A 27,307-nucleotide genomic window follows, 5' to 3' on the forward strand; every position below is an offset into this window, starting at 1 on the left:
CATGATTATTCTTATTTTGAAACTCATACAAGTCATTTTATTAGTTTCCTAGATATGTCATAACAAATATCACACACTGGGTGGATTAAAACAACAGAAACATATTGTCTAACAGTTCCAGAGGCTAGAAATTTGAAGTCAGGGTTTCAGCAGGACCATGCTCCCTCTGAAACCAATAAGGGAGAATCCTTCCTTTCCTCTTGTGGCTTCTAGTGCTTACCAGCAATCCTTGGTATTCCTTGATTTAGAGGTGCATCTTTTCAGTCTCCTCCTCCATTGCCATATGGTCATCTTGTCATGTGTCTTCACATTATCTTATAAGAACACCAGTCATAACGGTTTAAGAGCCACTCTATTCCAGTATGATCACATCTTAGCAAGTTATATCTACACTGACCCTCTTTCCAAATAAGGTCACATTCTGAGATATTGGGAGTTAGAACTTAAATATATATTTTTGGGGTATGCAGTTCAACCCATGATAGTCATCAAGTTTATAAAATTATCATTGAACAAGTTTATGAACAAGTTTGCTTACTTCATTTTTCTTTCTAGGCATGCCACTCAGATCATTCCTTTAGTTAATCCTACACATGAGACCTTAGAATTGCAAGCAACAAACAGTAATCCTGAAAATTTTGTCTTGGATGTTAACAGATCATCAGTAAGTATATTTGGAAATCCAAGTAACCTGCCTCTATTAGAGCATTTTTCAATACTGATTTTGGAGTACACTGTGGGGTATTATCATTTGATTTATTAATAAGGTTTCAAATGCTTCAAATTTAAAAATAGAATTTATATACATACATATTTACCCCCATTTTAATTTATCAAAAAAGGCAATATTGTGTTCATATAAATTTTTAAAATTCCATATGCCAGTGTCATACCACTGGACTCTCAGTAAACTGGCTGTGCTTTATTGCTGACCATTTTAGTAATCACATTTGGAAACCATTTTCCAGTAGTATGATACTGACTCAGCAATTTTTCTATGTTTCCAGGGTTCTGAGAGGCTAGTTCCTTCCAGCACTTGAGTTCCTGCCCATCACCTGTCCTCCACTTCCAAACAATGTGAACAGCTCTGACCCTCTCTCCTTTCTCTCCCCCATTTCTCACTCCTTGGTCCCCTAGCAGAGACTAGTACCAGTCAATGAGCCCAATCACTTATCTCCTCCCACAAGTAACAAAACAAGATCTGAAGGTTTAGCATCAATAGCTTTATTTCCAAGCATATGATACCAAATATGCCCAATGAATACCAAAACCATGTTTTCAGGTAAACTTCAAAATGATAATTTTTTTTAAATATTCCATCCACCCATTTGACAGAGATCAGAAGTATACAGAGAGGCAGGCAGAGAGAGAGGAGGAAGCAGTCTCCTTGTGGAGCACAGAGCCCAATGTGGGGCTCGATCCCAGGACCCTGATATCATGACCTGAGCCAAAGGCAGAGGCTTTAACCCACTGAGCCACCCAGGCGCCCCCAAAATGATAATTTTGATAGATTTTTTTCTTCGGAGGATCTCACAGTAAATCATGAAACTGTGTTAGATATAATATTTAAATAAAGGCTTTTACTATTTGCTACTTAGTGATTAAGAAATCTACAGCGTGATTTCATTTGTATCTTAATACCTATCTCTTATCAATGAGTGGTTGCCAATTTATAGTATCATGATATGAAATTAGTTCTTAACTGCCATGATATGTCAAATTAGGTATCACTAATCATTATATTGCTAAAATTGCATATATAGGTTATGTTAGAATAACTATACTAAAATGTACACACATGCTTGTATTACTTAACACTGTATTTTACATAAATTAAACAGAATATGGTGGTCAGGATATGGTTTATAAATACATGAAATACCTCAATAGAAAGTGGTGTTTTTATATTATTTATATCACCACTTTTACAGAAGAATATGAACTGTGGTCTAAGAGAAAACAAATGTGGTATATTTCAGGTATCATTTTATATTACATAATGAAGAATATGGACTCTGCTTTAACATTTTAACCATGGTTTCTTGTCCATTCATTCCTTTATACATTTATCATACATACTTTTGAGCTCTGAGTATGCATTTAACTTGAATATTGGAAAACAACTCAAAAATAAATTTATAGATGAGAAAAATACTATTATATATTAGAGAACAAATAGGAGCACACATTAGTGATAATGATAATAAATGGAAAGACTATATATATATACACACACTCATACTTATATAATTTTATATATGTATACACACATACATGTATAATTTTATTCTTGGCTTTGTTGTATAGTGTTCATGTTTACATAGGTAAGGACTTTAAAATATTGATGTTTACTCATAAATCCTTCAAAAGTAAGCATAGACTGATTATCAAGGAAAATAATGATATAAAAAATGTGCTTCCCATCGACTATATACTATGGAAAATTTCAAACAGATGCAGAAGTTGAAAGAATAGTATAGTGCACAAACTTACACCTTCTACCTTGGTTCTTATGTTCATGATTTGCTATATTTGTTTTCTTTCTCTTATATTTCTTACTGTTCAGTCTGAAGGTGAGTTATAGGCATCATGCTATTTCAACACTAAGTACTTCAGATTATATTTCATAATAGCATAATTAATCTCCCACATCATCTAGTATCCGTCCAAATTTAACTTTACTCAGCTGTTCCGATAATCTTCCTCTCTTCAGCTAAGATCCAGTGTAAACTCACATATTGGAATTGGCTATTATGATGACACTTGCTTGTAATTAAATGTTTGCAAGTTTCCAACAGGTCCTATATTTAACATAGTATTTATATGCCATTACACTAAACCAGTACATTTGCTACAGATAAATTGCAACCAATAGTGTTTATCTTCCTTTCCTTGAAACCATGGGATTTTTCAGTGAATTTTAGGTGAAAATAAAGGAATTTTATTGAGTTACTGTTCGGCTATATACACTACCTCAATCTGCACCATATGCTTCTGACATATATTTAGGGAAGAGGAATTTGAGGCCAGAGAAGCTAAAATACTTAAACCACATGGTTAGTAAGTGGTGGAACTAGAATTAAAATCCAAGTTAATGTAGTAGTATGTCATTTTTCTAATAAAGCAGATGATTTCTTTATATCTATCTAACTATACAGAGAACTTTTTTCATATTTGCTAAATTGAAAGAATATATGAAATACAACTTTTTTTGCTAAGGTTGATATTAAAATTAATTTGTACTCCTTATTTATACATAAACTTAAGTGATTAACTCTCAGAGTGAGAGCCAGCCTGAGATAAAAATATTTGCTATAGAATAACCACACATATATAGAGTAAGGAGGTGACTGTTATAACAATAAATTGTGTTTGTATTCCATGGTCATTATCAGAGCATTATTATTAAACACTAAGTGCTACATTCTACAAGGATTCGAATGACACTACTGTATTGCAGTTTTATATTTTCAAAAGTTATTGTGAAAAATACAGTAGTGAAAAAAATTAACTTTTAAGACATATGCCTTTTCATTTTATCATTCTTTTTTTAAAAAAAGATTTTATTTATTTATTTGACAGAGATCACAAGTAGGCAGAGAGGCAGGTAGAGAGAGAGGAGGAAGCAGGCTCCCCGCTGAGCAGAGAGCCCGATGTGGGGCTCCATCCCAGCACCCTGGGATCATGACCTGAAGGCAGAGGCTTTAACCTACTGAGCCATCCAGGTGCCCCTCATTTTATCATTCTGTAAGAGCTGATTATATTATTCGCAGTATAGCATTTTGATGGAGTTGCTGGCTTCTTTCACAATCTCTAAAAAGGTAACCCATTCTAATACTGCTCAGACTCAAGTTATTCTAACAGGTCACACCTTGAGTGTGTGTGTGATCAGACAAAAAGGAACACTTCAATGTATACTAAAGAAACCTTCCTGGGGCGCCTGGGTGGCTCAGTGGGTTAAGCATCTTTCTTTGGCTTGGGTCATGGTCTCAGGGTCCTGGGATCGAGCCCTGCATCGGGCTCTCAGCTCAGCGGGGAGCCTGCTTGCCCTTCTCTTTCTCTGCTTGCCTCTGTGCCTACTTGTGATCTCTGTCTGTCAAATAAATAAATAAAATCTTAAAAAATAAAAAGAAACCTTCCTTACATCTATGCTTACAATCAGTTCATCTCTTTTGACATCATCAGGGCTAAAAGTTAGGTTCTCGGTGGTTTCACATGTATCTTGGGATTTATAAGCTATAGGTTCTTAAAAAAATATGCTTATTTCTGTTACTTGGGGTTCTTACTCAGCTTATATGGGGTTCTTACTCAGCTCTAAAGATTCATCCTGATTTCCTTTTACAAAGCGAGTAACTCCATGTGGTCATTGCCTGGAGGAAGAACATGGGGTAAACACTACTAAACACTGTTTACTGTGGCCATTATACCAGTCTTCACCAAGCAGACATACTAAGAATGGGTAGCACATACAAGGCAACACACTAATCACACAAAAATCAACCTGCCATATACCTAGCATGCAAAGATCCTGGCTCAAACAAAAGCATTGATTTTTTTTTCTCTCTGAATTTACATAGCTGACCGTCTCTCCTTACTCCATTAAAGAGGTATCAGTTCACTTTTTTCCTTCGGCTCTTGGAAGAACTGGTCATCAAGTTTCTATCACCTTCTGCTGTACTCAGGTATAATAGACTATTCTTGGACCAAGTCAAGTTCATTAAATTTCAGAATCAATAAATAAGGCTAATTCATTCACTTGACATATTTTGCAAGCAAAACAAGTTCATTGTAAATTGTTAATTAAATCAACTTTTGGAAACGCAGCATACATTGTGCATGTGGAGGCATCTAAAGAAGGCATCTTTAAATCCTTAGATTACTTGAGTGAAGGTGAACATACAACCAGATTTAAAATATAGGTATTTTAATGGAAATGCCATTTTGTTAGCATTTATGTTAATTTCCTGACTTAATGTTTATTCATATTTTCATGAACTTAAATATGAAACTGTAGAAAATGTGATCTTACAAATACTGTATTATTCTTTCATAGTATTTTATCTGTACAGTGTTACTGATTAATAATAATTTTTTTAAAGCAATAATAGTTAAGGGGCAACTGTGTGACTCAGTTAAGCATCCAACTCTTGGTTTTGGCTCAGGTCATGATCTCAGGGTCCTAAGACCAGGCCCCACATTGGGCTCCACACTCTGCACAGAGTCTGCTTGAGATTCTCTCCCTTTGCCCCTCATCCTGTTCACACATGCTCTCTGCCAAATAAATAACTTTTAAAAAATAAACAAAAATAATAATAATTAATAATTTTTTAAGCATCTCTAAACTTGCTACATGCCATTCTAAGAATTTTATCAACTCATTCTCACCACAGTCCTGTGGAAGAACTATCAATTCATTTTATGAATCAGGAAACGGATACAAGGAAATTAAGGTCAGGCAGCTAGTAAGAGGTTTAACTTGGACCTGAACCCAGGACATGTGACTTCAGCCTGTCTTCTTGACAGTTTTTTGCAGCTACCTACAGACTATTATAACTCTCTTACCGCCGATGAAAATTTTACATAACTTTTGACAATTATTATTACTTTTTATTTCTTCAAGTGTTATGAGGAGGAATGTAAATGGAGATATGTGCTTTAAATCCTACAGGACACCAATGAGCTTACAAAACATGCCACCTGAGAGGCAATGGAATCAAATATAATATAGGGGACCCCATGTCAGTACGAGACCTGTGGGTGACTGGAATATCCTCCTTTCCAAGAAAATGTGTAATTTGCCTTCAGAAGAAAAAATCTGAGGCTATTAAATTTCTTACATGATGACTGACATTTACATAAACTGAAGCAATGTTCTGGAAGTATGCTTGATTCTCATAAATATTAAAAATAAAAACAATGATCTTTTTCATACAGAAGAAGGAAAGTATAGTAGAGATTATTTCTTCTACAAAAATACTTTTAATAAAAAATAAAAAATTAAAAAAAAAAATACTTTTAATAAGGCAGAAATATTTTTTAAAACATTTATTTATATATTTTAGAGAGAGAGAGAGCATGCAAGCAGGGGTGGGGACAGAGGGAGACTGAGAGAATCTCAAGCAGACTCCTCACTGAGTGCGGAGCCCACTATGGGGCTCCACTGGGGTCCTCACAGCACTGAGATCATGACCTGAGCTGAAGTCAAGAGTTGGAGGCTTAACTGACTGAGACACCCAGGCACCGTGGAATTGGATATTTAAAGGTTGTGCTGTGTCTTCTTTCAAAAAAGTTTGAGATAAATATGGGCGAAAACATTATTATTATTATTATTTTTTTAGTGCACATGATTGTTTGGATACTTTTTTTAATTCCCCTCTCTGAACCCAGGGATAATTTAAGCAATGCCAGGGCAGTTGTTGGATACTAGTGTTCAATAATAGTGGGATGTGGTTTAATTTAGAAGCTCCAATATTCCAGGCCACTTGGTGAAACCTGAAAACATGGCCTTCTTGTTTTTGTAGTTCAGCTCATTCCCAGTGGCTTAAAGTAACTTCATTGCTGTCATCCAGGATTGATTTTTATTAAGTAGCCAAAATAAGTAATTAATGTAAAAAAAAGTTGTGAATATAATTGAACCCTGTTGCTTGATTCTGGTCATTCTATTGTGTGGAGACAGGACATTGTAAGTGAAAATATATTGCACTTGTATTCTGCTAGTAGAATCTCTAACTAAAAGAAGTGCAGGCATTTGAAGATACGTACAGATAAAATTTACCTTTAATCCTTCCTATGCAGAGACAGCATTTTATGGGTTTACTGTCACCAACTGTCCTAGTTTGAAACAGTCTTAAATGTTTCCCTTTTTATTGGAGGCTTGGACACATCTATGTAGTTTAAGAAATTATAAACTAGGTTATTGTTTGTTGGTTTTCATTTTGTGACCTCTTTATTCATCTGGAACGTTAGCAAAGTATTCAGTGCAGAACAGAATCACAGTCTGTTGTGCTCTCAGGACTTTTATTCTAAATGAACACAAAGGAAACATTTTCAAACACTGTTCAGCAGGTTTATGAAACCCAGATAAGAACAACAGCTACATGCAATCTCCTTCATGTAATTTTTGAGCCATTCTTCCTTGTCATGTCATAACAGAACATACACTGTCCTAGGCAGTAGGGATAAATACTGTGGCGTGCAGGTATGCATGCTTCCTTTTTTTTTTTTTAAAGATTTTATTTATTTATTTATTTGACACAGAGAGAGAGTTCACAAGTAGGCAGAGAAGCAGGCAGAGAGAGAGAGGGAAGCAGGCTCCCCGCTGAGCAGAGCCCGATGCAGGACTCAATCCCAGGACCCTCAGATCATGACCTGAGCCGAAGGCAGAGGCTTTAACCCACTGAGCCACCCAGGCACCCCTGCATACTTCCTTTTAATGGGACTTCAATCTGTGCCTCACCATCTCATCCTTCATGTGATATCCATCTGAATTTCATTTGAAAATCACTCTAGGATTTTGGAAACTTCATGCAGTGTTTACTTTCCAGTTTGCTAGACAAACTGATTTTTTTTAAAAAACCCTGAGCATAAATACAAGGTTTACATTAGGATTTCTCTTTGATATTACTATAAGTAACCTCTTATGCATAGAAAGGTGTTCCATAGTTGAGTATTAATAATCTTTTGCCCTCTTTTTTTAGTGCAGAAATACATTGAATATTCAATAAAATCAAAAGGAATTTGGAAAAGAAAAAATATATAATGATGCAGATTAAATATTAACAACAAAGTTTTTTTTTTAATATAAGGATTCATTTATTTATTTTAGAGAGCACATGAGCAGGGGGGAGGGGCAAAGAGAAAGAGAGAAGCAAACTCTCCACTGAGTGGAGCCCAACATGGGACTCCATCTGAAGACCCTGAGTTCACAACCTGAGCTGAAATCAAGAGTCAACTGACTGAGCCACCCAGGCACCCTGCAATATTGCTTATCTACCAAGGTTTTTATGCATATTACATTTATTAAGTGTTGCAAATAAAATGTATGTAATTAGGATATATATGTCATGCATGTTTATCTTTAAACAGTTTAAAGAATGGATATTCTACCTCTCTGGAGTAGGACTGTTCCCCCAGCCTATAGACGTAGAAAAAGTAACTACATACCTCCGTCTTCATTCATCTATTGTTATACCTTTCCAAAATCCCACCAAAGAAGATGTTTTGGTCAATATTATACTAACAAGTAAGTTGGATTTTTTAAAAATATATTTTACATATGTTATTTTGTAATCAGTCAAACTTATTTTATCACAAAATCCAACCATATTAGCGGTAATGGACAATTTAGAGATCCATTAGCTATTTCAATAGCATTACTTTATAAAAGAGAAAACAAGGTATGAGAGATGAAATATCTTGGCTGAAATCACAACTTATAAATGGTGGATCTAGAATCAGAAATTAGAAATCTATGTACCAAGTCAAGTTCTTCCAATTTATCTGTAAAGCCAAATATGTAAGGTAGTAGATTTGTAAGATTCTTATGACATGACCCAAATATGCCAATGCTTATTCCTTCAAAGTTTTTAGGAATTCTAGTATTCTGGTTCTTTTTTATTAAGTTTTAATTCTCTTACAGCTAACATACAGTGTTGTATTGGTTTCAGGTGTACAATATAGCAATTTAATAATTTCATACATCATCCAGTATCATCATCATATAAACATAGGGGTGCACGTGTATCCCTTTGAATGTGTTTTTGTATATTTTTTTAAAGATTTTATTTATTTATTTATTTAGTCAGAGGGAGAAAGAGAGTGCTAGCACAAGCAGGCAAAGTAGCAGGCAGAGGCAGAGAGAGAAGCAGGCTCCCCACTGAGCAAGGATCCCGACAGGGGACTCGATCCCAGGATCCTGGGATCATGACCTAAGCCAAAGGCAGTGGCTTAACCAACTGAGCCACCCAGGCATCCCAGTATTTTTGTATTTTTGTGGTAAACACCCAGTCGTGTGATTACTGGATAGTAGGGTACTTCTAATTTTAGCTTTATGATTAACATTCATACTGTTATCCACAGTGGATGCACCCTCTTTTCTTCATAAATAACATATTTGGATTAAATTTCAGTTGTAAAAAACTTGGGTTTTTTTTCATGTAATATTGAAGATACATGTTTTTAAATTAGATTATGTGGGGTTTCTGATCACTTTTTATTAAAAGACCAAATAACGAAAGTCTGAAAATCAACTCATTACAAGTTTTCTGAAACACATTTTAAATCTAATATTAGACATTACTAATTTTATCTTTTCAAATGTTATTACTACATCTACTAAAACTACTACTACTACTACCACCACAATTCATTGTATATAGCTCAATTGTTGGGCCAGAAGAAATGCATGCATGTTAAGGTTTTTGATATAAATAACCAACTTGCTCTCCAGGATGGTTACACTATTGCAATTTGTGCTGCTCTCAAGAGTATATTACAGACAGTACTTCTGCCTATAAACTCTGACCAGTACCATTCTCCATAATCTTCATCATCTGATGGAGGCAAAATCGTATTTTATCATGATTGCAAATGACTGTTTTTTTGATTAATGCTGATACCGAACGCTGTCATTTACCTGTTGATATTTTCATCTTTCCTAATCGTCTCCTCCTGCTCTTAGTATGAAATAATTAAGTAAAAATTAAGAATATAATGTCATCTATTGTATAATTCCCTTGTGAAAACTTCGGTGGTGATGAGAGACATGCCAGTATTTACTAAAAGTTGATTGTAGACTCAAGGAAGTCAGCATTTTAATATGGAAAAGATGTGAGCATATGTAGAGTCAGAAAGAAGCAGGCAGGGTTGAGCGGAAGTTAAAGCTGTAAAGGAGTTGGGGCTTAACTGATGGGTAAGGCTCTGGGAGGACTAAGCTCAGGCTTCAGGTGAAGGAGGGACATTTCTCCCTCTGGACAGGTAGAGATAGGATAAAACAAATGTGACTGTAGATAAATTGTTAGGTCTCAGAGGCACTTGGGAATTAAGTGCATTTTTGCTTGTGTTTTTATCTGCTGGGAAAAGGGGATAGAGTAAGAGATTTGATGAGTGGCCCAGTGGTTTGAAATAATTGTTGGAGAGAATGGAGGATGGAGCTGACAGAATAAAAATATGAAACGTATTGTATTTGGTTGGGATTGGAAACCACAAATTTAGAGAGGCACCAAGAAAATATGTGTTTGTGAAGTTTGTACCACTTCCGGGGCTCAGAATTTCTGGTATGGGAACAGCACACAAGGCTGATAAATAGATCTGTTCAAGGAATAGAATTTTCAAGGCACTTGCAGCCAGATCACTCCTTAACTATGAGAATGTTATAAAAACATATTGGATCGAGATTATTAACATTAGAAATAAATTATGAAGTAATTTGTGGCTTCTTGATTTTCTTTAATTGGTCTAAAATGCTCTTGCTATGTAACAGGAAAAAACAGTAAGCTTGACAATGAAAGATTTATTAGTCTTTCATATTTTAAAACAGTCTCTTTTAAGTAAACTCCTTCTCTCTTGAGTAAAAGTTCAGACCCTCAGGTTCTCCCCCTGCCTTCAACCTGAGGAGAAAGAAGACAACAACCTCTGTTATCTTCTTTTCCTTCACTTTCTCCTTTTCCTTTATGAAAATACTTCTCTTTTCCTTTTCTTGATAATGAAGTTTCTCTTTTTCTCTCTGTCATAACCTCCTCCCTCTTTCTTTTGTGGGTTCAGTTTTTTCTAGCTACCATGTTCTTCTCTTCTTGCATTCGTATTCCTTGGTGGGTGGGCCTCAACATTTGGCCTGAATTGTTGAAGGGCCATAAGGAAGTGTGACTAACAAAAGACAAAAAAATTCAACCCGTATGCCAATATACTTATTTTAAAAGGTACAAAATTAATAGCTTCTTATTTAAATATTTACAAATGTCTTAAAATTACTTCATGATATACAATCCCTTGCTATCTTTCAAAAGATGTCGGTGTTTCTGTAGATACTACACAATTCACAGAATTCCCTTAGGGAGGTTGATAGCAAGACTTCATAATACAGCGCCAAGCTGGTGGTCGCTCAGTGAGAGAGGTCTCACAGTATTTCAGATCCTGCATTCCTGATTTTTCTTTCGATAGACAGATGGATAGATAAGATATATATGAAAAGATAGCTTTCAAAATGTGCTATTTTTCCAAGAAGGCAACATTTTTAGAATTGCAGACTCATTCTCAAGCTTTTATATTGCCAGTTCTCTAATGTCTTTTCTTTTGCTGATATATAGCTGTTTCTATTTTAATCACTTATCTCAGAAATGTTGCCCTTTGACATTTTCAAGGAACTTTTAATTCTATTTAATTAAATTCATTAATTCTATTGTATGTTGTCTCTTAGTTTTTTCAGTTGAACATTACACAAGGCAAAGTATTGAAAAGATTGTATTTCAAGGGTCTGTTCATATCTTAATTCATGCCACCTTTAAATGATAAAAGAGGTAGATGACTAGAGAGGAGATGGCCTAAATGCTCAGAGAATGGTCAAGACTTCTCCGAAGGAGACCATTAATGAGTCCCATGAGGAGCAGGATGCTACACAAAACCTTCAGATAGCCTGGGAAACTTGCGTTCGTTGTACACTCACTTGGTACCACGTTTGAACTCTGTAAATGTGACTATACTCAAATCTTTAAAAAAAAAACTCTGAGAGGCTTCTCAGATGTGGAATCTGAGGCTTAGAATTTTCTCAAAACCATAGAGTGAGTTAGTGATGGAACATTGTCTTGAACTCATCACATCCAGCTGTCTTCTCCAGGGCCACCTAACTGACATTCTAACTTGTTTGCTTACAGATGGTGCTTATAAATCCCCATACCGATAAGGCTCTAAAGAATGGGGCTTGCCTCTCTGCTTGCTTCCTGCCCTAAGATCTCAGGGAAAGAGACCTCCCTTTCTCCAATCAAAGGACCTCAGGAAATACCTCTGACTCCCATTCCTTTTGCATTTTCTCAGCTCTTCAGGTCCCTCCTTTCTTTTTTGACTCTGCCATCAAACCCTGGCTCTGCCTCCTCAACACATGCTTGGATTTCTTGTCTTGATCTCCTTGTTCAGCCTGGACATGTACCCTTGTTCAGTGACTGCTATCAATGGACTCAGTTCCCCCAGTCCTCTCTTTTCAGTAATTATGCTGTCCCCCCGAATCCCTGCTCTCAAATTTTCTACTCTACTTAGCCAGAAATAAAGATGGAAAAAGGAAAGGTATCCAGGAACTGATCTGAGTCAAAATGTTCGAAATTAGGACCTGATGAATTTAGGAACTTAAGGACACATCTCCATTATATATATATATGTGTGTGCCCTTGCTCATCTACCCACAGTCCAAACCTGCTAATCTGTGCTCAGTAATGGCGGAGGTTACATTAACTCATAGCTTTATTCTTAACTAAATGAGTGTTTCAAAGTTGGCATATTTGTTGGTAGAGCAGGAATTTAATCTTTAGTCACTATTATGTGTATTGACATTCTGTTTTATGCTGAAAACTGTCATACACACATTTCAAAATGACTATATCTGCAATATACATACACACATACATGTATACATTATATTCTGATCTCATGTGATATTCTGTTTGTGAAATCTCACTATGGGTTTTATACCTAAAAGTTACATATAAGAATGAAGCACTAACTAATGCATGTGAAGTAACAGTTTTCATTTATTTTGTACTAAAATAGCTATATTCTTGAGATTATTCACTCTCTCTACTGAATTCAAATTTAAATGCAGTATTAGTGATTTGATTCAAATGTATAAGTGTAAGTGGATTCTTTTCCAGACATTAATAGTTTTATTGAAGTACAAAACAAAATAACATAGGGATAAAAGTGTACCTACCAATTATCACATTAGTTTTACAAATTTCAGCTTCCATTTTTGAAGGTTGATTGATGTAAACAAAGTACTGTGTTGAGTTGTTGACTCAAGGTTAATTATGACCATCATGTTCACCAGCAGTAAAGGAATAAAGCACACAATGTAGCATAGTTATGACCTGTTAATGATACTTACAGGATGGGGAGAGGCAATGTCTAGTGCATTTGATTTGACATGTTAGAATTAGTTTATGAAAATCTTGTCCCTGGAGGCCCTCTTATCTAACGTACCTCCAGAGTGGAATACATATTTATGTTCAATATGTAGTGATCATTGTATATTGCCAATCAGAGTATGCATAGCTTTATGTATACATAAAAAGAGAGAGAAATAGGTATAAGAAAAACTCCCACACTCTCAAATTCTCTCCCTAAGTAAGACAATGTACTAAGTATTTCAATCAATAAATAAATATTATTGGGAAACGTGAGATTGGTGGGCAGTTGGAGTATCAGATATGCAGCAATCTCTTCATACCTTGGTTTAATTGGATTGTTTTAGTTTGCTTTGCTTGTAGCAAATAACTAATGGTTTTTTTGTATGGAAAGTTAGATACAAAATTATTGTTGTAGCTGCTTAGCAGAAAAGTAATATGAGATTCAACTTGCTTATAATTAATTTTTTGTTTTTTTACTTTAGACACTTTTTAGGAGACTTGATATTTAGAACTCCTTTTTTCTTGTTTAGTAGATCTTAAAAGGCAGTAACTAATAATTGGGAACTTACCAAATTTATATTCCCAGGTCCACACTAGGTTATTCTGATTCATTATGTCTGGGGTAAGACCCTACCAGCATAATTTATTCCAGTGTAGTTTGTTACAAGACTATACTTTCAGAAGCATTGCTCTTTACACAAAGGTCTCAAAATATATTTGAAAATCATATACCTCAATTAATAAATATTTCTCAAATACACTTCAATGTGCATATATTTACTTATGAAATATATACATGTAGCATTATCATCTCATATACTTAATGTCAATAGAGCTTATTTCCTTTTCATAGAGAATTAAGTACAATTTATGTTTTTTTAATGCCCCAATAGTTCCTTTTACACAAATTCCATTTTCTTTTTTCTTTTTCTTTTTTTTAATATCTTAATTTTATTTTATTGTTTCAATGTTTCAAGATTCATTGTTTATGCACCACACCCAGTGCTTCATGCAATACATGCCCTCCTTGATACCCACCACCAGGCTCACCCAACCCCCTACACTCTCCCTTCCAAAACTCTGTTTGTTTCTCAGAGTCCACAGTCTCAAGCTTCATCTCTCCCTCTCTTTTCCCCCAATTCATTTTTCCTTTCCTTCTCCTGTTGTCTCCCATGTTATTCCTTATGTTCCACAAGTAAGTGAAACAGTATGATAATTGACTCTCTCTGCTTGATTTATTTCACTCAGCATAATCTTTTCCAATCCTGTGCATGTTGATACAAAACTTGGGTATTCATCCTTTCTGATGGAGGCATAATACTCCATTGTATATATGGACCATATCTTCTTTATCTATTTGTCCGTTGAAGGGCATCTTGGTTCTTTCCACAGTTTGGCGACTGTAGCCATTGCTGCTATGAACACTGGGGTACAGATGGCCCTTCTTTTCACTACATCTGTATCTTTGGGGTAAATACCCAGTAGTGCAATTGTAGGGTCTAGGGTAGCTCTATTTTTAATTTCTTAAGGAATCTCTACACTGTTTTCCAAAGTGGCTGCACCAACTTGCATTCCCACCAACAGTGTAAGAGGGTTCCCCTTTCTCCACATCCTCTTCAACACTTGTTGTTTCCTGTCCTGTTGATTTTGGCCATTCTAACTTGTGTAACGTGGTATCTCAGTGTGGTTTGAACAAATCCATTATAAAGATAATAAAATGTGCTTTCATTAAAGCTATAGGACTGTATTTTTAACTTTATTTTTTTGCCATTTGGTCTTCAATTTTGTCCCAAGATACAACTTTTTTTTTTTTTAAGACACAACTTTTTATTTTGGAAAATTTCATGACTATAGAAGAACACAGTACAATGAAAAGTTCTATAGCTTTCATATACATTCCTCTGCTTTGTCAATTGTTAATTTAGGGAGGAATTTGCTTTATACCCCATCTCTGTCTACCTATAGATACATAATTTCATCTCTAAGGCATCTATGGCCTTAGAGAAAGGTCTTTCTCTGGCATAACTACAAAGCCAAAGCCATATCATACACATAGATTTAATACAGATATATTAATATTTAATATATACTCCACAGTAAAATTTCTCCAGTTGTCTCAAAAATGTTCCTTATAACTGAAAAATTTTATCTTTTTTCCAATCTGGGACCTGATTAAGAGCTGTGCATTGCATTTGGTTATCAGCACGGGAGTTTTGATCTGCTCCATTCCTGACCTGGGCTGGTTCACTCCTCCTGGGGCAACCTGGTGGTCTCCTGCTCCTGGGACATCACCATATTGATGCCGAACTTAGTGTGCACACCTGATTGGCATACCACACTACAGCCCAGAACTCCTGGGCTCAAGCGATCCTCATGCCTCAGTTTCCCAAGTAGCTGGGGCTACAGTTGCGCACTACCAGATCTCTTAAGTTTCCCTTAAGCTAAAAATTTCCTCCCACCTTGTTCTATCTCTTATAATATTGGCATTTTGAAGAGTCCAGGCCAGTTGTTTTATAGAATATTGTACATTGTGGATTTCTTCCCTTTTTTGTACAAAAAGTTCTGTTTCATAATTTCATATTACATAATTTGGAGATTATTCCATGTTAGGACATACAGAACTACCTAAATATAACAGCTTTGTAATATTACATTGCATTGATATACTTTTATTTTGTCTTTGTTTCTTCATTACTCAATTCTGACTAACATTTTGGGAAGAAGATCACGTACTGTGTCCTTATTACAATACATCACAAAGTCCCATCATTGGGACTAAGTGTAACCACTTGGTTAAAGTTGTGTCTGCCAGATTTGTATATTGTAATGGTCATCTTTCCCCCTTATAACTAATAAATAATTGGGAGGGTAATAATTTGAAGCAATGCCAATAACCCCTTCCCTTACAACCTTTCTGTTGTTGAAACATTTTAGTATCCCTACTAGTATCAGTCACATCTATCATCCTTGCTGTTTTTTTTATTAGCTGGAGATTCTTGTATTAAGGGAAAAAATCTTTTTCCTCTGCTTACCAACACCTCCCCCTTTGATTTTTAAGTGTGGGTACAACTTCATGGATTTTTTTTTTTTGCTTTTACAGCTCAGCTTTGATTATTTTCAAATCCCCATCACATCACATCACATTTATTCACAGAATATTTAATGTATAAAAGCATATGGGGATCTAAATTCAAACGACATAAGCTGTGTGACCTTGGGCAAAGAACTTTTTTTTTTTTTTGCTTCTGCATCTTCTAACACACTGGGAAATGCACCAGGTAATCTCTAAATTTGGTTTTAACTAGTGATTTTGTGATTCTTTGGCTACTGAACATGTCTTGTCTGATGGCCCACACTTTATTCAGGGGAGGCTGCTTGATTTCTTTGTTTAAAACAATGTCGTTACCATTTCATTTCTAAGTAGTTTCCTGGAGTCTGGGAAAACAAAAACAACAAATGTTAACAGAATTGTTCTTGAAACCTATCTCTTTCTTCTCTGGATTTCTCTGTATCCAGAACTCCAATAGGACCTTATGGCTTTTAAGAGCAATCAAAAAAAAAAAAAAAAAAACACACAAAACCACCTTAGTGGTTTTTTTTGCTTCTGCATCTTCTAACACACTGGGGAATGCACCAGATAATAGTCAGTTAAGCATCCGAGTCTTGATTTTGGCTCAGGTCATGATCTCAGGGTCATGAAATCGAGCCCCTCATCAGGCTCCATGCTTGGTGCATTATCTGTTTGGATTTTCTCTCTCTGCCCCATTCTCTCTCTCTTTCTCTTTCTCTCTCTCCTTCTCTCTGTCTCAAGTAAATAAATACATTAAAAAAAAAACACTCCCTAAAGCTTATGTTTGTACAAACCCATAGCTCTTATATCAATAGGAAAAAAAAAAATCTCTTACTGCTTTGCCCTTTTCCTCTTGTGTTGAGGACTGTTGAACTTGTTTACTGAGCTTTTGAATTACAACACATTTTTATTGGTTTTGAGAAGACATTCAGAGTGGTGCCAGGGCAGACTAGAAAAGGGCAGTGTAAGACCCTCTTTTTTTCCCGCCTCCCTTTTTCTTTCCATTATTGATTTCCTCCAGTCAAAAGAACATAATCTGTATGATTTAGCTTATTTTCAATTTGTTGAAGTTTGTTTTATGACTCAGGATATGGTCTGTCTTAGTGTATGTCCCATAGGAGCTTGAAACAAATACGTATTCTGCTGTTGTTTTATGGAATGTTCTACATATGTCATTTAAATTCTGTCAATTAATTTTGTTATTTGAGTCCTCTGAATCCTTGCTGATTTTCTGACTAGTGGTTCTGTCAGTTGCTGAGAGAGGGGTGTTAAAGCACCCAGCTATAATGGTGCATTTGTTTATTTCTTTTTTCAGCTCTATCAATTTTTGCTTCATGTAAGCTAAGGCTCTGTTATCTGTTATAAACATGTTAGGATTATATATCTCCGTCATGTATCAGTATTTTATATTATGCAATGCCTCTCTTTGTCTCAAGTAATTTAATTTTCTCTGAAATTTACTTTATATGATATTACCATAACCATTCCTATTTAATTAACATTTGCAGGATACATCTTTTTCTACCTTTTTTCTTTCAAACAGCCAATGTCCCTAAATTTGAAGAAGTTTCTTGTGGACAGAATATTGTCAAACCATTTTTGTTCATCCATCCATGCATTCATTCATTTGTTTAGATAAACTCTACCCAGGCTCCCCTTTCTCTCAGTGTGCTACCCAGTAAGAGAATCAGAGTGCTGCCTGTGCCTATGAGCAGGAGCTAGAAGATCAGCTTCCCTCCTCTTTTTTTTTTCTTTTTTTGTCTACCCCTCTTAGCTGATCTGGGTTCAACGGTTCTGCAGTGTCTTGTCTAGTGTATGTACCAGGCAATATAGAAACCAGGAACTTGGGGCACCTGGATGGCTTGTTCGGTTAAACATCCAACTCTTGATCTCAGCTCAGGTCTTTATCTCAGGGTCATGAATCCAAGCCCTACATAGCCTCCTTTAAAAAAAAAAAAAGAAAGAAAGAAAGAAAAGAAAAGAAAAAAAAGAAACCAGGAACTCACCACCATGCTGTTCCTCAAGTTACCTTTTTTCTTCCCATGCACTCAAAGTCTCCCCAGGCTTGTCTGTTATGTCACGTCTGACAAGTTTTAGTTGTAAGATGGAGAGCCTAGGAGGAGTGGATCTACTTTGTCTTCTTAGGTTGTTGGTTTTTTTTTTTTTAATTATTAGTAGTAGTTATTATTCTTTTTTTAAAAGATTTTATTTATTTATTTGACAGAAAGAGATCACAAGTAGGCAGAGAGGAAGCAGAGAGAGAGGAGGAAGCAGGCTTCCTGCTGAGCAGAGAGCCTGATGTGGGGCTCGATCCCAGGACCCTGGGATCATGACCTGAGCTGAAGGCAGAGGCTTTAACCCACTGAGTCACCCAGGCGCCCCAGTTATTATTCTTTTTTTAAAAACATTTTATTTATTTGACAGAGAGATTACAAGTAGACAGAGAGGCAGGCAGAAAGAGAGGGGGAATCAGGCTCCCAGCCAAGAAGAGCCCGATGCGGGGCTCGATCCCAGGACCCTGAGACCATGACCTGAGCTGAAGGCAGAGGCTTAACCCACTGAGCACTCAGGAGCCCCATTTTTAGTTATTATTCTTTTGGATACCTCCCAGTTTGGCCAGCAGGATCCTTTGCAAGTTAATCCCTAGGTCCTTTAAATTGTTTCTATCAGTTTTTGAACATTTTGTTATTTCTGGCACAAGATGTTCTAGTTTCAACACTTAACTAATTTTAAAGCTAGAATTAGACACTTTTCTAAGGTTTGCATTATAAGGACAAGGTATTTAGTATCCAAGAAATGGGCAGTAGGTGTGTTCACTATTGCTGGGATGTCCCTGGTTCTTCCTCAATTTACCTCACTCTCTCTCCCTTCTTCCACATGAGAAACCTGGTTCTCAACACAACAGTGTAGTTCATTTGCTCTATCATAGTCAATATTTTGGCTAGTGTTGTCAAAATTACTATATTCTTACTACTACAAAAAAAGAAAAGGGAAAAAAATAAAAAGGAATAGAAACTTACTAAATAGAGTTAAAGCTCTCTTTATAATTACTTTTTCCACCAAAAATATATTGTACTACAGTTTAGTAGTCAGAGAAATATGGCTAAAATATTCTTTGATTAATCCTTTATTCCATGTAGTTTTTTGTCAATTCATACAAAGATGGATTCATGATTTTTTTACTTAAATTCAGTTTTCAGGGTTGCTTTTTTTTTTTTAAAGATTTTTATTTATTTGACAGAGATCACAAGTAGGCAGAGAAGCAGGCAGAGAGAGAGGAAGGGAAGCAGGCTCCCCGCTGAGTTGAGAGCCCAACATGGGGCTTAATCCCAGGACCCTGAGACCATGACCCGAGCCAAAGGCAGAGGCCTTAACACACTGAGCCACCCAGGCGCCCCACAGGGTTGCTTTTTGAGACTTCTTAAATTCTACTGTATTTTCGAATTTGTGAAACATGTATTGTTCACAACTCAAAGCTATATAAAAAGTTCTACTGAAAGAAATTTCATTCCTAGTCCTATACCATCTACCGCATTCTCAACCATTTTTATCTTCATTTGATTCTGATTTGTCCATACTGTTTTTGGTTTTGCAAAAATGAGCGTGTATAACTAAGTGCATATATACGTACTAGTCCCATGTCACCCTCTATCTCATGCAAAGTCAATACTATGTCATTTCTTTTGCACTTTGTTAATTTCACCTAACAATATGTATACATCTGGAATCCCAGTTAAAATAGTTAATGGACCCCTTTCCCATTGATTTTTATGACTTGTTAGTACCTCAGTTTTTGCTACATTACTGTTTATATACAACTAGTCACCAATACATGGACCTTCTCATTATTTCTAATAACTTTCTTTTTTTTAATTTATTTGACAGAGAGAGAGATCACAGGTAGGCAGAGAGGAAGGCAGAGAGAGAGGAGGAAGCAGGCTTCCCGCTGAGCAGATAGCCCCATGTGGGACTTGATCCCAGGACCCTGAGATCATGACCTGAGCTGAAGGCAGAGGCTTAATACACTGAACCACCGAGGCGCCCCTATTTCTAATAATTTTCTACATAAATAAAGCCCCAATGCATATTGCTATACAAATAATGCCCTTGCATGTATATTGTTTCATGTTTGAGGTGTATATTTAATGTGTATTTCTACAAGCAGTATTCATAGGCAAAATAGTAAATATATATTAAATTTTACCATATGTTACAAAAATCCCTTCATAAGGGTTGTAACATGCACTCCCATTCATTTCCAAAGACCGTGTCAGCTGATATTTAGTTCTATGTACTTAAAATTATAAATGTCTTTGCTGACAGATATTTTTGTGTTTTATACATAGTAGCACTAAAAGCAAGTACATGTTATGTAGCCATTTTGGGTAATTGATTTTGTATTTATTGGTTTAAATTATTGTCAGTGCATATACATTTAAACATATGTAAATATTAACTACTGGGATCCATTTTTTTTTTAAAGATTTTATTTATTTGTCAGAGAGAGCGAGCGAGAGCGAGCACAGGCAGACAGAGTGGAAGGCAGAGTCAGACGGAGAAGCAGGCTCCCTGCGGAGCAAGGAGCCCGATGTGGGACTCGATCCCAGGACGCTGGGATCATGACCTGAGCCGAAGGCAGCTGCTTAACCAACTGAGCCACCCAGGCGTCCCCTGGGATCCATTTTTAAACAGTGGGCTCAAACAGGCTCTCAGTAATACCTGTTATTGGAGTAGTTCACATTAAGTTCTAAGAATGTATGAGTTGATTTTATAATATTTTTAATATTATAGATAAATCCTTTATAATGCTGCATATGTTCTTCAAAAATGCCATTTAAATCTCATCTTAATATGTACTTTGAAAAATAATCATCTGAGAAATTTCCTGTTAGAAGAGAGTTTTGGTTCTCTCTCAATCTCCACCCCTATTTTTCCTCTTGAATGTGACATTGAGAAATAATATCTCTTATATTTTTATTAGGTAAGGAAAAACCCAGGCATCTCATCATTGACCATTACTGGGATAGCTTCTTTCATGAGACTTCTGCCTTCAAGTTTACCGGTTTGAGTCACACACAAGGTATGGATTTCAGCTTTATATTCTGTCATTCTGTATGCTTTTATATTTCAAAGATGATGACATTATATGTCTGTTGTCTTAATACATGTTTAATAACAATTACACTTCTAAATACTTGGATACAAATTTTAGTAAGTTGATAGAAAAACATGGATAGTATAATCTTTATATATGTTCATTATATATATATATTTTTTTTCACTGTTTTTCATTCCATAGCTTATAAGTGCAACTTGTAAAATATTTTTTCTTTGAGATTTTGAATGTTCGAAAGTCATTTCACCCACTTAATAGTTCAGTGTGTGATGGGTGCCTGGCTGGCTCAGTCAGTAGAATGTACGACTCTTGATCTCCCATTTGTGAGTTTGAGCCCCACACTGGGTGCAGAGATTACTTAAAAATAAAATCTTTAAAAAATATATATACTTAAATGTGTAAGTCATGGACAATTTTGGAAAATTAAAAATAAATATGCTAAAAAATAATACACTAAAGTTATTGATAGGCATGAAAAATAATTGTATCTTTACAAAGCTAATGATTCCCTGAAAATTTATTAGAGGGTGTACATCTATTTTTAATGTGTATTAATCATCCCACCTGCATATTGATGAACAGGAGGAAATCTAAGGCCTAAGAAATAATGAAGTTGCTTGAAAATCTAAAGCTCAAAAAATATTAATATGTTTAAAATAATATTTTTACATTAAATTAATCGTAATGGTTATGGAAAAATGTGCTAAAATATGAATTATCTTAATGTAATACAAAAATACTAACTGGAATTGGCAACCACTACTAGCATCCCAATACAAATGGATTCATGACTTTTTTCTATTTATTATGCTATCTATATATATCAGCATTCTAAATCTCATTATTTTATTTCATTTGCTACAACTCCATAGTGTAGGTGTTATTATTACTCTTACTGAACCAAGGAGATTGCAATTCAGAAAAATTAACTTACATAAAATCTTGACAGTTGCTAAATGGTAAAGCTAAACCTCCTTGGGTATGACTTCAAAGTCTTAGTTTTCATTTTTTTTCGAAACACATTAAAAAGAGTGTAAGCAGGGGCACCTGGGTGGCTCAGTTGGTTAAGTGACTTCCTTCAGCTCAGGTCATGATCCTGGAGTCCTGGGATCGAGTCCCGCATCGGGCTCCCTGCTCAGCAGGGAGTTGGCTTCTCCCTCTGACCCTCTCCCCTCTCCCCTCTCCCCTCTCATGCTCCCTCACTCTCTCTCTCCTCTCTCAAGTAAATAAATAAAATATTAAAAAAATAAATAATAAAAAAAAAAGAGTGTAAGCAGCAGGTCACAGAAGAGTAAGTGCAGATGGTCAAAGAATGATTAAGAATATGTTCACAGTCACTAATATTCAAGTAGATGTTGATCTAAATGATAGCCACGGAATTTTTTTTTCCTTTTTTATCTTTGTTTTTGTATTCCTCAAAACCATGATGAAATTTGAACAAGTACTGCTTTGGGGAATGTAAATCACAACATACCTTCTGAAAAGCACTTTGTGTAATGCATGTAAAGAAACTTAGAAACTATCACCCTTTAGACCCAGTAGTTGCAATTTTGCTGAGATCATTTTTTTAAAGATTTATTTTTTTATTTTATGGGGTGGTGGACAGAGGGAGAGGGAGAGACAGTCTTAAGAAGACTACGCTGAGAACAGAGCCCAACAAGGGGCTCTGTCTCATGACCCTGAGATGACAACCTGAGCCAAAAACCAAGAGTTCAGCACTTGACTGTCTGAGCCACCCAGGTGCCCCTCTGCTGAGATCATTTGAAGAATCAAAATACTGCACTGTTTATAATAGCAAAAAGTTGGAAACCATCTGAATGCCAAATAACAACCTTATTATATTTGTATTATTTATTTACATGTCTGCTTATATTTTAATTTCACTTACCCATTGAGACATTTACTTACCATATGAGACATTTTCTTTTTAAAAATTTTTTTCCATTGGGTCTGCATTTTCAGTCTCTCCACATTGTGAAATCCATAAAAAAAACACCTGCATTTTCTTTTTCTTCTTCTTTGTAATGGGAAAGGAGTTACATGTAAGTAGGCAGCTTTTTCACTTACTCCTTTAATTCACCTAGGTTTGCTTTTTTGCTATGCAATTGTAATCTAATTTGATCCCCCTCATTTAATTAGCAAGTTTCCCAGCTTTTCATTTGATAATAATAATCATCTTGTAGCTATTTAATTTTGCAGCCTGTATTCAGGTTGTATTTATCCTGTTTTGTTTCAGGTCTTGTTCTAGTGCCATGGAGTTAAAATCCTATAATTTTATGTTTTCTTCTTCTTCTTTTTTTTTAATGTTTTCTTATTCTGTTTCTTTCTTTTCAGGATCTTTTTCCCCCCAAGATTTTATTTATTTATTTGAGAGAGAGAGAGTGAGAGGGAGCATGAGAGGGGAGAAGGTCAAAGGGAGAAGCAGACTCCGGTGGAGCTGAGAGCCCCATGTGGGACTCGATCCTGTGACTCCAGGATCATGATCTGAGTCGAAGGCAGTTGCTTAACCAACTGAGCCACCCAGGCATACTTCATGATCTCTTAAATAATTTATTTCCAGGTTGCCTGGGTGGTTCAGTCAGTTAAGAATTCAACTCTCAGTTTCAGCTCCGTTCACGATCTCAGGGTTGTGAATGTGAGCCCTGCATCATGCGCTCCGCATGGAGTCTGCTTGAGATTCTTTTCCTCTTCCTCTACTCTTCTCGCTAGTGTGCACTCTCTCTCTCAAATAAATAAATCAATCTTTTAAGAAAATGAATTAAAAACATAAATAATTTGTTTCCTTTTATCACCTATTTATCCTTATAGAAAGAATTTAGAATGACTTTTTGTCAAGTTTCAAAGAAGTCCCAAAAAAAGTTTGATTGCAATTACATTAAACCTGTAGACGAATTTGAGAACATCTTTACAATAATCTGCTACTCCATGACCATTTATTTTCAAGCATAGTGTTTATAAGTGTCAATAAAGTTCATTTTTTGCATGACAAAAACATAAAGCTTCCAGTACCCGTACTTTTATTTAAATAATCCAAATAATGGGTGAAAGGGGACAAAAGGTGCAAAATAAACACATAAATAAAAATAAAATGCCAGGGAATTGCCTACTCTAAACATGGAGTTGTGTATAGGAATTATGGAAATTGTTTCTTTTACCAAAGTTAACAGCCTTATTGCATTAGTTTACAAACCTTTTATCTTTGTTTATTAATTTTGAACTGCTCATATATCGAAATGACTTTCTTGGTTTTGTTTTGTTTTTTTTTTTTTGATTCCTAGTTCTTTATTTTTCAGCAAGTGCTTTTTAATATAGTTTCAAATTTAAATAAATAAGTAATCCAGTTAGTAATTATATATAATGTAATTTCTATGCAACACAGACCAACATTGTGTGTTCCAATTTTAAATTTTCTAATTTCAAAAAAAGAGATTCTGAAAGTACTTTCTTAATTATAATTCATATTGTTATAATTGCCTTCACATCATTTTCAAATTTAATCTGGTGTTCTCCTGCATTCTGTATTGATTTCTCTAGTGTCTTCTGTGACTTGTTTTTTCAATAAACAGTGTATACCCTGCCTATGTGGTGGGTTGACAGTTCAATATGTACTCCCTGCTGCTCTATATAATAAAATCTCCAAATTATTTTCTTTAATTAGAGAAAGGGGAAGCTTTCTCTAGAAACTTCTTGTTTGTTCTGGTGTTCTTATGTGGTATTAGTATTAGGGGTATTCTTGATGATTTGGGGAATATAAACATTAAGGATACAACCAAAATGGGTGCTCTGTTTCTTATATTGCTATGGACATTTTTAGAGACTTTGGGGTACACTGGTCATACTGTAAAAATTACCTGTAGGTATAATCTCATATGCCATGTAAAGCATTTATAACCTTAAAATTCTTTCCACCTCTATATGGAACATTTCCTTGGTGAATACTTGAGAACTATAAAGATTATCTTATTTTTTTTTTTTGGTTAGATTTCTTTCATTTATTTGACAGAGGGAGACACAGGGAGAGAGGGAACACAAGCAAGGGGAGTGGGAGAGGGAGAAGCAGGCCTCCCGCCAAGCAAGGAACCTGACGAGGGGCTCGATCCCAGGACCCTGGGATCATGACCTGATCTGAAGACAGACACTTGACGTCTGAGCCAGCCAGGTGCCCCAGATTATCTTATTCTAGACCAGCATTTACCTATGTGTGTAGAGTGAAATACTAATTTCAAGAGATAGAAAAAAGTATGATATGAGGGAAAAAAAGAAAAACTAAGTTCTGTGTTTTAAGTAACTGGGAAATACCAGCCTAAACAAAATTTCTTTTATGACAGGGTTTCCTAGGACTTTTTTTTTTTCTAATGCCATCTATATTTTCATATAGAGGAAATAACATGCTTTTGGAATGTATATCTGGCTAAGAAACATACTTTTGTAAATATTGCTCTCAGATAAACTGAGTTAGCAAAGAGGTTCTAAACTCCTGCCCTCCAGTTTGCTATATCCTGTGACATTACATTCGATTCAATTCAGGGAAGGGCTCAGCATTAAAGGGAGACCAACTGCCAGCTGCTGAGACGGGGATATGTTTCTCAGCGCGAATGCTGCTGCTTCATTTCATGCTAAACTCTATGCCACATCCCAGTCTCAACCTGACTTCAGCAACATTTTGGTCTATATGTGACAAAAGGACATAGATAAAAGTAGTTTCTCCAAACATTTTCATAGTAACTTCTTTCTGAAACTTAAGTTCCTTTGTATTTATAAAATCTTATAATAAAATCGCATTGATATATATGAAGATATGAACACTGCTTTTTTCACATTGGAAAAGGACATTCGCATCCATTTTATTCCTCTACAGAAACTTTTTTTTCCCTAGAATTTTTCTTCCTTAGAATGAGTTCCATGCCATGGTGTAGATAGCTCAATATTTCATTTTTTTTAATAAGTTTAGTGCCCTTTTTGTTATCTTTCTCTCAAAATTGGTGACAGGAACTAGACAGGAGGGAGGGGGGAAAGGGGATATTCCTGTCAGTGAAGAATGTTAACCTGCCAGGCTTTCACTTTGAAGCTCATTCTTGTCTACACATCTAATTAGGTAGAGTAACCAAGAATGAGATAAGAGTAGAGGTGAATTGTGATCGTGAAAGACATCCTGCTACAAAGCTGATACATTTATAAGACTTGAAGGTTCTTTTTCTCCTTCACCAGGAAGTAATCAAATGTCACTGAAGCAAAATCAAGATTAAACCCTTGAGAAAAAAATCTTAGCTGTAACATTTTTCTGGGTCCTCTGATTGTGACATTTTAAAAAACAGGGCTGAGTTGCGGGGAGAGGTTAGTTTTATTTTATATCATACTGTAGCTCTAGAGAATACATTGCTAATTCCTAGGACCCTAGGAAGAGATGTAAGTTACAGGGACTGGCATTAGACTTGTAGTGTGAGAATCTGCTGTGTTCTAGTTTTGACTGTAACCTAGAAAGTTGTTTTAGCTTGAGCTAGTTTCTCTGTGCTCTAGATCCTAATCTGGACATCATAAAAAATGAAAATTGGTTTTACTGACTGGTATATTTTTTTTCTTTTTTTTTTAAATTTTTTATTTTATTTTTTTTTTTAAAGATTTTATTTATTTGTCAGAGAGAGTGAGCAAGAGCGAGCACAGGCAGACAGAGTGGAAGGCAGAGTCAGACGGAGAAGCAGGCTCCCTGCGGAGCAAGGAGCCCGATGTGGGACTCGATCCCAGGACGCTGGGATCATGACCTGAGCCGAAGGCAGCTGCTTAACCAACTGAGCCACCCAGGCGTCCCTTAATTTTTTATTTTTTATAAGCATATATATTTATCCCTAGGGGTACAGGTCTGTGAATCACCAGGTTTACACACTTTGAAGAACAAGCAGTTGTGTATGTGAAGAAATTTCTAAACATGAAACTACAAGTATTGGTTATTAGTATTATTTGTCTGGGTAAGGTAGGTAAACACAAAAATGGATTCCTGGTTTCTTCAGTTTTATA

The 27,307-nt window shown here is 35.6% G+C and overlaps 1 protein-coding gene across 1 annotated transcript in view; it reads left to right on the forward strand.

Moving 5' to 3' along the window:
• CFAP47 (cilia and flagella associated protein 47) overlaps positions 1-27,307 on the forward strand; it is a 529,980-nt gene that overhangs the window by 407,812 nt on the left and 94,861 nt on the right. Inside the window, exons 55-58 of the mRNA XM_045089444.1 lie at positions 556-664; positions 4,578-4,682; positions 8,086-8,242; positions 21,161-21,259. Coding sequence (XP_044945379.1) covers positions 556-664; positions 4,578-4,682; positions 8,086-8,242; positions 21,161-21,259 — 470 coding nt within the window. The remainder of the gene's footprint in view (positions 1-555; positions 665-4,577; positions 4,683-8,085; positions 8,243-21,160; positions 21,260-27,307) is intronic.

This window comes from Mustela putorius, unplaced genomic scaffold, assembly GCF_011764305.1.
Source record: "Mustela putorius furo isolate JIRA1106 unplaced genomic scaffold, ASM1176430v1.1 tig00003836_pilon_pilon_pilon, whole genome shotgun sequence".
NCBI classification, from domain to species: Eukaryota; Metazoa; Chordata; class Mammalia; order Carnivora; family Mustelidae; genus Mustela; species Mustela putorius.